This window comes from Lynx canadensis, chromosome B3 (genome assembly GCF_007474595.2).
Source record: "Lynx canadensis isolate LIC74 chromosome B3, mLynCan4.pri.v2, whole genome shotgun sequence".
Taxonomy (NCBI): domain Eukaryota; kingdom Metazoa; phylum Chordata; class Mammalia; order Carnivora; family Felidae; genus Lynx; species Lynx canadensis.
This window is the reverse complement of record NC_044308.2, coordinates 31,261,770-31,273,751: the sequence shown is the minus strand read 5'-3', so window position 1 is coordinate 31,273,751 and position 11,982 is coordinate 31,261,770. Positions and strand designations below refer to the sequence as shown.

The 11,982-nt window shown below is 51.3% G+C and overlaps 1 protein-coding gene across 3 annotated transcripts; it reads right to left on the bottom strand.

Moving 5' to 3' along the window:
• Window positions 1-2,528: 2,528 nt before the first annotated feature.
• LOC115515675 (cytochrome P450 1A1) lies at window positions 2,529-8,713 on the bottom strand. Of its 3 annotated transcripts, XM_030317705.1 has the most exons (8): window positions 8,598-8,713; window positions 6,139-6,249; window positions 5,165-6,029; window positions 4,492-4,618; window positions 4,311-4,400; window positions 4,103-4,226; window positions 3,871-3,957; window positions 2,529-3,719 (listed from the first exon to the last, which is right to left on the bottom strand). In XM_030317705.1, exons 3-8 carry the CDS (start codon window positions 6,002-6,004, stop codon window positions 3,434-3,436), a joined length of 1,554 nt encoding a protein of 517 aa, XP_030173565.1. In that variant the 5' UTR covers window positions 6,005-6,029; window positions 6,139-6,249; window positions 8,598-8,713; the 3' UTR covers window positions 2,529-3,433. The 3 variants fall into 3 exon arrangements, with proteins under 3 accessions (XP_030173565.1, XP_030173563.1, XP_030173564.1); XM_030317703.1 differs by lacking the exon at window positions 6,139-6,249; XM_030317704.1 differs by lacking the exon at window positions 6,139-6,249 and having other exon boundaries at window positions 5,165-6,026.
• Window positions 8,714-11,982: the final 3,269 nt, after the last annotated feature.

Below are 11,982 nucleotides of genomic sequence, written 5' to 3'. Positions count from 1 at the left end.
AATGGCCATTATTGTTGTTGACACTCAAATTGCCCTATCTTTGGCTTGCTGGAGCCTTTTCAGTTGGCTCCTGAATAGAATGATCCACTCTTGGTAGTCTTTATGGCTTTTGCTGTCTGGTATGAGCAGCTGTTCCAGGCTCATTTTTTATATTTCCTGCCTCAAATCTGTAACCAGCATTTCTCCAAGAAGTGGAGATTACCTGAATGGTAATCTAAGCATCAGGGATGCTCATTGCTATGAGTTGGTCATTGATTCTAACACGTAGAAATACACACACACACACACACACACACACACACATACATACACACACACACCCCCACACACAGTTGACCCTTGAACAACAGGAGTTTTAACTGTGTGGGTCCACTTATACATAGTTTTGTTTTGTTTTGTTTTTTATAAATACAGTACAGTACTGTATTTCTCCTCCTTATGATTTTCTTAATAACATTTTCTATTCTGTAGCTTACTTCATTGTACAAATACACTATATAATACATATAACATACGTTGACAGTTTATGTTATGGATAAGGCTTCTGGTAAACAGTAGACTATCAGTAGTTAAATTTTGAGGAAGTCAAAGTTATACACAGATTTTTTACTGCATGGGAGTCAGTACCCAGAACCCCCACATTGTTCAAGAGTCACTTGTATATGTACATATATACGTATATGTATACTAACATTTTCTATATTATATCTCTACCTTCTTTTTTTCATACCAAAAATCCTAAGTCTTGAGGATACATGAATAATGCATGACGAGTGAGAATGCATGAGGATGATGAATTTAGATATCTTCATTATTAATTACTCATTTATTTTACCCCCCCCCATTAAACTATAGTCTCAAAAAGAAATACCAATATTACCATTAGCAATATGATTACTGAGAACAGTTACATAAATTGTTTTTCATATGCTATCCCCATGTCTCTCACTTTTCTTTTAGAACAAAAGTCAGAAAACTTTTTCTTTTTTACTGTTTTAATCATTTTAAACTGCACAATTCAGTGGTTTTTAGTATATTCACAACATTATACAACTCTTACCACTATCTATTTCCAGAATATTTCCATCACCCCTAAAAGAAATGCCTGTACCTTCCATTTCCCCCACGCCCTCTCCCCAGCAACCAGTAACCTACTTTCTGTCCCTATAGATTTACATGTTCTAGACATTTCATATAAATGGAATCATACAACATGTGGTCTTTTGTGTCTGGCTTCTTTTACTTAATGTGATGTTTTCAAGGCTCATCTATGTTATAGCATACAATACGAGTTATTTTTTAAGTAAAAAATAAGTCAACAAGGGGCACCAGGGTGGCTCAGTCCTGGTTAAGCGTCCAACATCCAACTGTGAGGTTCGGGGGTTCAAGGCCACATCAGACTCTGTGCTGACAGCTCGGAGCCTGGAGCCTGCTTCGGATTCTGTGTCTCCCTCTCTCTCTGGCCCCCACCCCCGCTCATGCTGTCTCTCAAAAATAAATAAAAATGTTAAAAATAAAAATAAAAAAAATAAGTCAATACAAGTAAGATTGGACACCAAATGCCTCATTCCCTACATAAGCAGGCTCACTCCAGCTGATTTCAGCTTGTCCCTTGCAGTAGCCTGAAGCTTTTGGTACATTGGCTCTATCTACTCCTGTATAGCAACTGCTGGTTGCTTGAGGACAAAAGCTAGGCTGGAGGTCACATCCTAAGATGTGTTATCCCTCAGTCTGTCAGTCAGAACAGCTCCTGGTTATGTGGGTCCAGCCTCTGTCCATACTGGGCACCACTAACTACTCTGACATCCCAAATGGACAGGGACTTTCAGTGTTGAAATCTGGGTCACAGCCTGCTTGTGGGGCCCAATGACCAAAGGCCTCGTTTTCCAACTGTGACCAGCCTTGGGTTCCAATAAGGCAGCAGGACCTAAACCGGGCATGACTAAGTGAGGAGCAGACCACAGCTTCTGAGCTGAGAACCTTCCTTCTCCCCCCACACTGTGACTAGAGTCTTCCCTGTTGGGCTTGCGAATCTAATGCCATGAGACCCAAGTGAGATTGCCTCTCGTTCCTTGAAGAGGGATCTGCGTAGATAGCCCCAAGATGTGCAGCAGCCCCTCTCCACACCCAACGAGCCCCAGCTCTGAGCCTCACCTTCCTGGGTGATCTGTCTGATAGAGCCCAAATCACAATGAATTACATGATGTGTTTGTCAGTTTGTTCTTCCAACCAGTTTGGGAGGACTTTGAAGGCAGAGACCATGTTTTATTTGCTTTATACCCCCAGTGCCTGGCTACAGAATGTACTTCATCAACGTGTGATCAGTTAGAGAAGGAGGAAGACAGTGTAGGGATAGAGTCTTGTGCCCCAACTGGATCGCAAGCTTCCTGAGAGCCATGGCTTCACCTCTTCACTGACTCTTCCTTTTCTTTCACCCACACTAAAATCCAACATGAGCCTGGGCTCAAAGTGGGCATATAGAGGAGTGATGGCTTCATTCCAGATTCAAAACATTTACACCATAGGACTTCTGGATAATATCTTTATTTAGCTTAGGTAGAAATTTCTTACACATTTCTGGATACTTGGGTTACAATGTTCTCTATTGCACTCAGTAAACTGTTCTTAAGCTCTTGCGTATGATAAATGAAGGCATGCCAGTACAATGCAGGCTAAAATATAAAACTTCTTGCATATAAACATTTTTTAAAGGCATTTTAATATTGGGCATAGAGACCTGACTCAGGTGCCTGAATCTGGGCACTCCCTCTGTTCTCTGCTCCTCTTAGGCACAAGCCCCCAGCCCCTCCTGGACAGGAACAGGGTCCTTGCAAGGCCAGGATGCAGCCCTGTTCCTGCCTGCAGGGAGAACAGAAGAAGGCATCGCAGTGTCCCAGACCCATGTGGTTAGACTGCTCAGCCTTATTCAATCTGGGAGACCACCTCTGTGCCTAAGCTCCCTCTTCCCTTCACTCTTGGCAGCTCCCAATTGTCAAAGAGATTAGACAGGCCCTGATGTGGCCTGCTCTAAATGTCTCTCAAACCAGTCAGTCCCCACAGAAAGCCAGCCAGCCACTGGGTTTAGAGGCTTCTAGAGAATTCCCTCAAGGTCTCCAGGGGCCTGAGGACCTCCTAACCCTACCAAGCCTCCTGCCTCAAGCACAACTCTGGAAGGCTCCATCTGCTCCTTTTTTGGCCCCTGCTGTGTCCATTGTCTGTGGTCAATATGCAAAGGAGCAAGTCCAGGGTGGGGGGCAGGCATGATCCTTCATGCTTGCCTGCAGCCCAGACAGCAAAACTCAGCCAGACCAATATCTGTGGGTTTCAGGCCAAGGTTTAGACCGCCCCCCCCCCAGACCCCAGGTCAGCCCCCTGGCCTGGCTGCCCAGACAGGCCAGGTAGATAGAGTCTAAGCTGCAGGGCTCTCAGACCCCTAAGTGCGCATCCGCACTTGGAAGTGCTCACAGCGGGCATGCTTCATGGTCAGCCCATAAATAGGGGTCATATCCACCTTCGTGCCCTGTGGCACACTGAATTCCACCTGCTGCAGCAGGATGGCCAGGAAGAGAAAGACCTCCAAGCGGGCAATGGTCTCACCGATGCACTTCCTCTTGCCCAAACCAAAGAGAATCACCTTCTCACTCAGTGCCTTGTTGATGGTGCCATCAGGAGTGAGAAATCGTTCTGGTCGGAACTCAGATGGGTCACCCCATAGCTTCCTGTAATCAGAGACAGGCAGCTGAAGTGGTAGCCTGGGGACTCCGAAGCATCAAGTGGGTTGAACCCCAGCCCCAAAGAGTAGGAGATGGGCAAGTGGCCCAGGGACAGCTTGGGACAGGGTAGGGTTTCCCCTGCCTCCTCTCAACTTACTGGTCATGGTTGATCTGCCACTGGTTCACAAAGACACAACGCTCCTTGGGGATGTAAAAGCCACTCAGACTTGTGTCTTTTGTGGTACTGGGGAGGAAGGAAGCTCAGTCAAGCTCAGGGCTACAAAGAGATCTCCCTGCCCCCCATACATGTCCTTTCCACCAGCCCTGATCAGGTACATGGTCTGGAGGAAGGGCCAGGATCAGAGAGGAGTGGATGCATGGGGCCTCACCTATGGGGGATAGTGAAAGGGACGAAGGAGGTATGTCGGAACATCTCCAGGATGAATGCTTCCATGTAGGGCAGCTGGAGTCTGTCAGAGAGCCGGGGCTGCCGCTCCCTCCCAATCACTGTGTCTGTAGAACATAAAGGACCATGGATGAAGGGGCTGCCTGGAAGAGGCAAAACCCTCTGTCTTGTTAAAGGAAGCCACCGCCTACCCAGCTCCTTCTGGATCTTTTCCTGTACATTGGGGCTCGTCACCAGGTACATGAGGCACCAGGAGATGGCAGTTGTGACTGTGTCAAATCCTGACCAGGGAAAAACAAAGGGGAAAAAAAATCAAATGCTTGGCAGGTCAGGGCAGTTGGGCACAGGAAATGACAATGGGGTAGCTCATACCAGCTCCGAAGAGGTCCGAGACAACATTAACAATCTTCTCGTCGGACAGCTGGATATTGGCATTCTCGTCCAGCCTCTTGTCCTGACAGTGCTCAATCAGGCTGTCTGTGATATCCCGAATGTGACCCTGGGTGGGGAAAGCCCACAGATGAACAAGATCCCAAACCCAGAGCTACCTCTCCATCTGGGCCTGGTTCCTCACCATCCCTAGTACCTTTGTTCAAGAGGTGACTTCTGTACTCCTAGGCTGCCGTCCCAGCTTCCCACACCTCTTCAAGGCTCCCTCCTGCCCAGAGTACTGGTGGCCCCAACTCAAGGGACACTTGAGACAGAGGTGTCCTCTGGATATGCTCTTTACCCTTCTCTCTCCCATGAGGCCAGGAGATCAACTTTTTAACTCTCCCTGGTCCCCAGAACAACTGGCCTAGGGTTCTGCACAGACTGGTTGTTCAGTAAATATTGCTGTCTGACAGAAGGAAAGAAAGGCTAGCCAAGGAAAAGTTCCAATTCCCCACCAAGGATGGAGTCCACTGTACCACTGGCCTCAAAACCCCAGGGAGGAAGGTCCCTGAGAGCCTACCAGACTCCCCCCCCACTGCTCCATTTATCTCTGACCTTCTGGCCCCAACCCTACCTGCTCCCCACCATCCACCCACCTCTCCCCAGCCTGTACCTTCTCAAAAGTTTTGTAGTGTTCCTTGACCATCTTATGCATGAAGATGGAGAACTTCTCATTCACGTCCTTGAAGAGATCCAGGGCAGGGTTGGGTAGGTATCGAAGGATGGGGAAGAAGTCCACAGGGTTCCCAGAGGCAGTGCCATCCCCGAACTCATTACTCAGGTTGACTAAGCTAAGCAGCTCTTGGTCATCATGGTCATAGCGCCGGCCAAAACACATGGCGCAGATGACATTGGCCACTGACACCACTACATATCTGTAGGGGTCAAAGTGCCCAACCTTTGCCATCAGCTCCTGGAACTTGCCAATGAGGTACTCAGCCTCCTTGTTCACGTGGTCTTCCAGGTAGCAGGAGGATGAGGAAGCCGGGTCTGAAGCAATGGAGAAACTCTTCAGGGCATTCTGGGCCAGGCGCCTGCGGGTAGCCCACACCGGTCCAGAGTCTGGGCTGAAGGTCATGCTTTGGCCCTCAGAGATCAGAGTGAAGCTGTAGAGATCGGGCCGCCCCTTGAAATCATCACCCTGACGCACCAGGGCCTGCCGGATGGTGTCCAGGCCGCTGAGCACCAGCACGGGTGTGGAGCCGATGCGGATTTGCAGCACATCCCCGTAACGCTGGCTCAGCCTTGCCAGCACCAGATGTGGGTTCTTCCCCAAAGTCAGCACGTGCCCGAGCAGAGGCCAGCCCCAGGGCCCTGGTGGACTCTTCAGGCCTTTGGGAACCCGAGGCTGCCAGGCCTTGACCACCCAGAACACCAGGCAGAAGACAAAGGAGGCCAGGAGAAGCTCTGTGGCCGAGATGGGGATGGAGAGTCCAAACACAGACAACATCATCAGTGTAGAGATCTCAAGATGGCTGCTGAGAGGTGGGGCGAGAAGAAAAGATGAAGATATCAGAAGGGGGGATGTGAGGAACCAGCATCTGAAAGTGTCAGCATGCTAGTCAAAGAGAGGGGAAATCTTCCTACCCAGAACAGCCAACTGGATATGAAGGAAAGGAGGAGAGGAGAGAAGCTGTTTGTTGAGCTGCCACTGTGTGCCAAGAATTTCACTGCCATTCATTCAGTCCTGGCCACCGCCTATAAGGTAGACCACAGTGAGGCTCAGAGAAGGTAAGTAACTTGTACAAGGTCACACCGTCAGGAAGTGTTGGATCCACACTCCCAAGTGCCCAATTTCAGAATCCCGCTGCACCAATCTGAATGGGTTTTCCAAACATCAGTCTGTGATTCCCATATGGCACCTGTACTGTTATTTATTTTGTGCTTTTCTAAGACCAACTGAAGAAAAACAATTTTTATTAGTTGGCTCCATGCCCAGCATGGAGCCCAATGCTGGGCTCAAACTCACAACTGTGAGATCAAGACCCTGCGGTCGAGACCTAAGTTGACATCAAGAGTCAGATGCTTAACTGACTGAGCCACCCAGACACCCCGCTAAAATCAACTTTAAATCTACCCACTGAGCATGATTCCACAGACATCTGCGTGAAAGAACAGGTTTGATTTTTCCCCCTCATTAAGCACATAATCAATATACGTCACCCCCAATCCCCTTGAATACTACCCACCACACTTGGGGAAACACTGCCATCAGGAGAGCTAGAGATCGTGGGCTTCTTTTGCCTCATTTCACATTTGGGGAAATTGACCTCCAGAGGGGTCATTGACTTGATTAAAGTCACCCAGCACTCACCAACAGAGCCAGGACTCAGACTTCTTATGGAAAGTTCCCTGGTAAGTTTTCAGCTCCTGTCACAGAAAGCTCCCTTTGAAGAGTGGCCAGATTAATCAATGAAAAGGTGTTTTTGTTTTGTTTTGTTTTGTTTTGTTTTGTTTTTCAGAACCCTCAGTTTTTTTACTGCTCACTCCCAGGGTCTAGGGAATCCTGCCAGACCAGACCTTGGGAGGGGAGAAGGGACTGGAAGACCACTGCCTAAGCCACACTACTAAGCCTCAGCTCTCTGAGTTCAACTGACTCATAGTTTAAAAGCAGTTGGAGACAAGCTACATTGAAGTTGCTGGTCACAGAGGTCCAGGCCAGGGTTTTTGTTGGGCTCAGTTCTCAATAAATGAGTAGTCAGCCTCCCCCACTTACCAGTCACCAGAGAGCAGAGAATAAAATGGAAAGCCCCCACCAGATAAGAGCTGCAAGAAAATGCTAGACTGGAATAAGGGAAATTAGGAATCAATCTAGATTTAACAGAGGTGAAGATAATACTTTCTCTCTAGGCTTGTTCTAGAAAGGGTGCACAAATTCATGGAGGATTCTCCTCAAGATATTGGCCTCTGACTGGGGTAACTGCCAGGTGCCCTGGACTGGAGATGAGGAGACTGAGTATTCCAGGTTCCATGGCACGGCCTTGGACTTGTCATTTTGTCTTTCTGGGCTCCAGTTACATCACCTGAGAGAGGGGGTAGGATATGATCTCCGGTTCAGGGTGCCCAGCTAGATCCCAGAGAAAGAAAACCCACATCTGACCTGCGGAACCTCACGGTCTGACTAGTGAGGTTTCCCCACAGGAGAACTACCCAGGATGGGAAGATTGGCTCCTACCTTACCCATATAGCCATCTCTCTAGGGCAGCCCCCTGGAGAAGCTGGATCTCAAAGCACACTCAAGCCCTGACCCTGAGTGAACTAGAGACGAGCCTTGGTGTGCCACAGTGTTCCCTTCTGCTCACCAGGTGCCCCAAGGACCTCTAGCCTTAGTGAGATGGTAAGAGGCCAAGAGAGATGTGATTGGTGAGTTTTCAGGGACTGATAGTCCAGCTCTCTACAGCTAGCAGCCTTTCACACTGATTGCCCCTGCCCAGTACAAGCCAGAGAAGGCAGTCAATGAGATAGGGAAGGCCCGGGGCAGTGCCCGGGACTCCTATTCAGATCTGCATCTTTTGTACTGGCCAGCACATCTTGGCTCTAACAAGCCATGCCTTGGGAGGGTAGAGACAGCCAGGCGTAGCCTACAGACAAGGCAAGGTACAGCTGGTAAGAACCCAACCTTCCCCTCCATCCACTCTGACCACCCTTGAAGAAGCCCTCTCATCACACTGCCTGACAAAAGGGCTGCACATGATCCCAGCTTTTCACAGTTGTGTCCGTATCCCAGCCTCCCAGGTGACCCTAATGGGGAAGCCCCAGGGCATTCAGGGAGTCAGTGGGAATGGAGCTGGAGACTAAATCCTGGAGTCCTTGGAGGGGGGCCATCTAATATCTAGAATTCTGGCACCAGCTGTGGGACCTTGGGCAATGCCTGCCCTTCCCCCTGGCCTCAGTTTTCCCACTACAGAGCTGGAGAGCCTGGTCACCAAGGATCCTCTTAGCCTCCTTTTTTGAGGTGCTAGACCGGTGGCCACCTAGGAAAACCTGGAGGCATCAAAATGTTCTTTTTGTTGGGAAAGGGAAAGCCATAAGCTCCCAGCACTCACCTGTGGCTGTGAGGAGTACTGAACTCAGCTGAGATGCGTGGTCTCTTAAGCCAGGACCCCAAAGAAGATCAGGGAAGACTCCTAGACCTGTCACCTTCAGGATGAGAGTGAAGTCACTTCGACCTTTATAAAACAGCTTGCACGCTTGGCCACGCCCTCTGGAGCTCGAACAGAGGAAGGGGCGGGCTGGGGGGGGGGGGGGGGGCTCTCTAGGATGGAGGGAAAGGAGGGAGGGAAAGGGAAGGAAAGGGGGATGGTAAGTGGGGGAGAAGACAGGATTGGGGGAACTCAGAGGGACTGGTAAGAACCCACTATGGGCACTCCTCATCCTAGTGCCAGCACGTAAAGGGGTGAGGGCTGGGGACACCTGGGACCCCAGTTCCAAGGTACCCCATGGACAGCACAGAGCCCCGCTGAGGTGGGAATTTGAAGGAGAAGTCCCAGGACACCCCGAAGACACGGTATTGGGAGACCTCCATCCCCGGGCGCGGGGACCCCTCACCCTAATTTTTGCATGCACTGGAACTTGCAAGTGCTTGCAAGTGCCTCCCCTCGCTACTAGTTGACAGGGGCCCGGCAGGCGGGGCCAGGCTGTCGTGTGATGACCTCTTTCCCCCGGGTTACTGAGTCCGGGCTCGGGCTCGCGTGAGAAGCGCGGCGACCCCAGCCTCGAGATTACCGGGGCCGGAAGTTCAGAGGCGCCGATGGGCTGGCTCCGTTCGCCAAGAGCCCCCAGAGCCCGGGCGACTAGTTGAAGTCTGAGCTCCCGGACAGACCGGCAGGAATGCATGGAAACCTGCGGTGTCAGTCTCGCTGAGGGCTCACTGGCTCTCACTAGCTCTAGGGCCACTTTGGAATACTGTAAACCAGAGGTACTTCCAGCCGGGACCCACCCGCCCTCGAGGTTCCCTCTTGACTCCCGGGGTTGCTAGCATGTTGGCGGGGCGGAGAAATCGGGAGGCGACTGGGGCTGCGCGGCTAGCTCCCGATGGCCGAGGAAAGGAGGACCCTCGGGCCGGGCAGGGGAGGGGGCCCAGGGACCGAGGAGCCGGGCGCCAGGCGCAGATGCCTCCCCAGGCTAGCGTGCACGTGTCTGGTACATCCCTCCAGGGGGCAGAGGTCACGCGGCCCATCCCTGCCCCACCTGGCCGGGGGCACGATGCCCGGGAGTTGCGTGAGAAGGGCTCGGAGACCTGCGCAACCACCCAACAGCCCAATTCCCAAGCTCGGGTACCGGCAAAGTCACGCGAAGGGGGCGGGGAGTCGAGGGCGGGGCTCTTAAAGAGCCAGTCCCTAGCGAGCTTGGAGGTGAGGGTGGAGCGGGACTAGCAGCGAAGCCTCGGGTGCACGACTGGATTGGGGGGCGGGTGCGGTGCAAAGGGCCCAGGTTTGCGTGCGGAGCTGGGCTTTTGCCTCCAAGCAGGCGCCTGCGTGTGTCCGTATTTGTGGCCCACGCCTGGGGGCAGACACGCAGACCCAACGCCTGGCTGGCTGCCTCGAACGCTGTCCTCGCCCTTGCCAAGCCTCCCTCCATAGAATGTGCAGGGAGAAAAAGTTGTATTTGCGTGTCTAGCTCAACCTGTCCCAAACTAATCACGTCACCTGCCCTCCCCGTCGTGCTCCCGAACCCAGCAAATGGCACCGCCATCCCCTGGCCCAACCAAAACCAGAGCCTCCTCCCCTCTGAGGTTCCCTCACCTTGTGCTCTACTCACGCACGCATTGGACAAATATTTACCAGACCCCTACTATATGGCAGGCGCTGTTTTGGATGCTGGCGACTGATATAAAAGTGATCAGAACTGACACCGCTCCTGCTCACATGGAACTTATGTTGGTGGCCCCCGGAGTGGGGTGGGGTCGGTAATGCACAAAGAATGTCAGAGGGTGAAAAGTAAGAGAAGGGGTAGGAATCACGTTGGGGGGAATTGCCATTCAAAATAGGGTGGTCAGGGGAGCCTGCCTGGCTCAGTTGGTGAAGCATGCGACATTTGATCTCGGGGGTTGAGAGTTCAAGCCCCATGTTTGGCGTGGAACCCACTTTAAGAAAAACAGGGTGATCAGAGAAGGCCTCACTGAGAGAATGACACTGAGCAGAGGCAGGTGTGTGGAATCAAGACTCAAGACGCACCGATATCTGGAAGCAGAGTGCACGGGGCTGGGGAAACAGCAAGTTCAAAGGACCCTAACGGTGGTCTTTGGGAGGGAGCAGTACCAGGGGCACTAGAAACATCTCCTCCGTGTGAGACGGACACATTGTGGGGTCTGAGACAAGGAAGATCGCTCTGGCTACTGTACTGAGAATAGACTACGTGGAGGACACACTTCTCCACCTCAACATCTGTCCAGCCCTGCTGTGTGTCTTTGGTCAGGACCCCAGCATTGCTCCCTATTGTTAAAATGGCCTCCAAACCTGGTTCCCACTTGCCTGTGGCTCCCTCCGATTCCTTCTCTAGCCTGTTGGATCCAGAATGGTCTTTCCGAAAATGGAAAATCTCATTCTGTCACAACCATGCCCCTTCAGTAGCCCCCATCTGAACAAACCCCAGAATCTTTAGCAGAACCTACCTGGCCTGACCACCTCTACTTCTAATCTCCCCTATTTGAAATCTCAGCTAAAACATCACTTTCTTTGGGAAGCCCCTACCCCACCCCAAATCCTCCCCACAGCTAGTTTGGGGTCTCCTGATCTGTGCTTCCAACACTCCCCCTCCCCCGTGGTGATTCTCAGAACACTTGACCCCTGCTAGGACCCCAACCCAACTCGTCATTCCTGCCTCCGTGCCCTAACACAAGACAAACACCAACCTGGGAGAAACAGATTGCTAAGTCAAGGCCTTGCAAGATGTTAATAATTGGTAAAGGAGGTAGATCCACTGGGTGATATTTTTTTTTTATTTTTTTTCCAATGTTTATTTATTTTTGAGAGACAGAGAGAGACAAAGCATGAGGAGGGGAGGGGCAGAGAGAGGGGGAGACACAGAATCCGAAGCAGGCTCCAGGCTCTGAGCTGTCAGCACAGAGCCCGATGCAGGGCTGGAACCCACAAACCACGAGATCATGACCTGGGCCAAAGTCAGACACTTAACTGACTGAGCCACCCAGGCACCCCTACCTGGGTGATATTGAGCCCTAATGCTATAATAGTGGAATTTAAGCAAAAGGACAGGCAGGAGACAAGGGAGGTATGGGCTTCCATCCTGCCTAGAATCCTTCCATTCATTCCACCTCTGTACCGCTGGCTCAGCCTGAGGAGCTTCATGGCACCCAGTAAAGGTCTGTCCTTTAATCTCAGTTGGAGCTGGAGCAACAGAGAGTGGAAAGAACCCATGTGGAAACTGTGACAAGGGAGCAAAGAGCAAGGCACCCCCAGATCCCTATCCTGC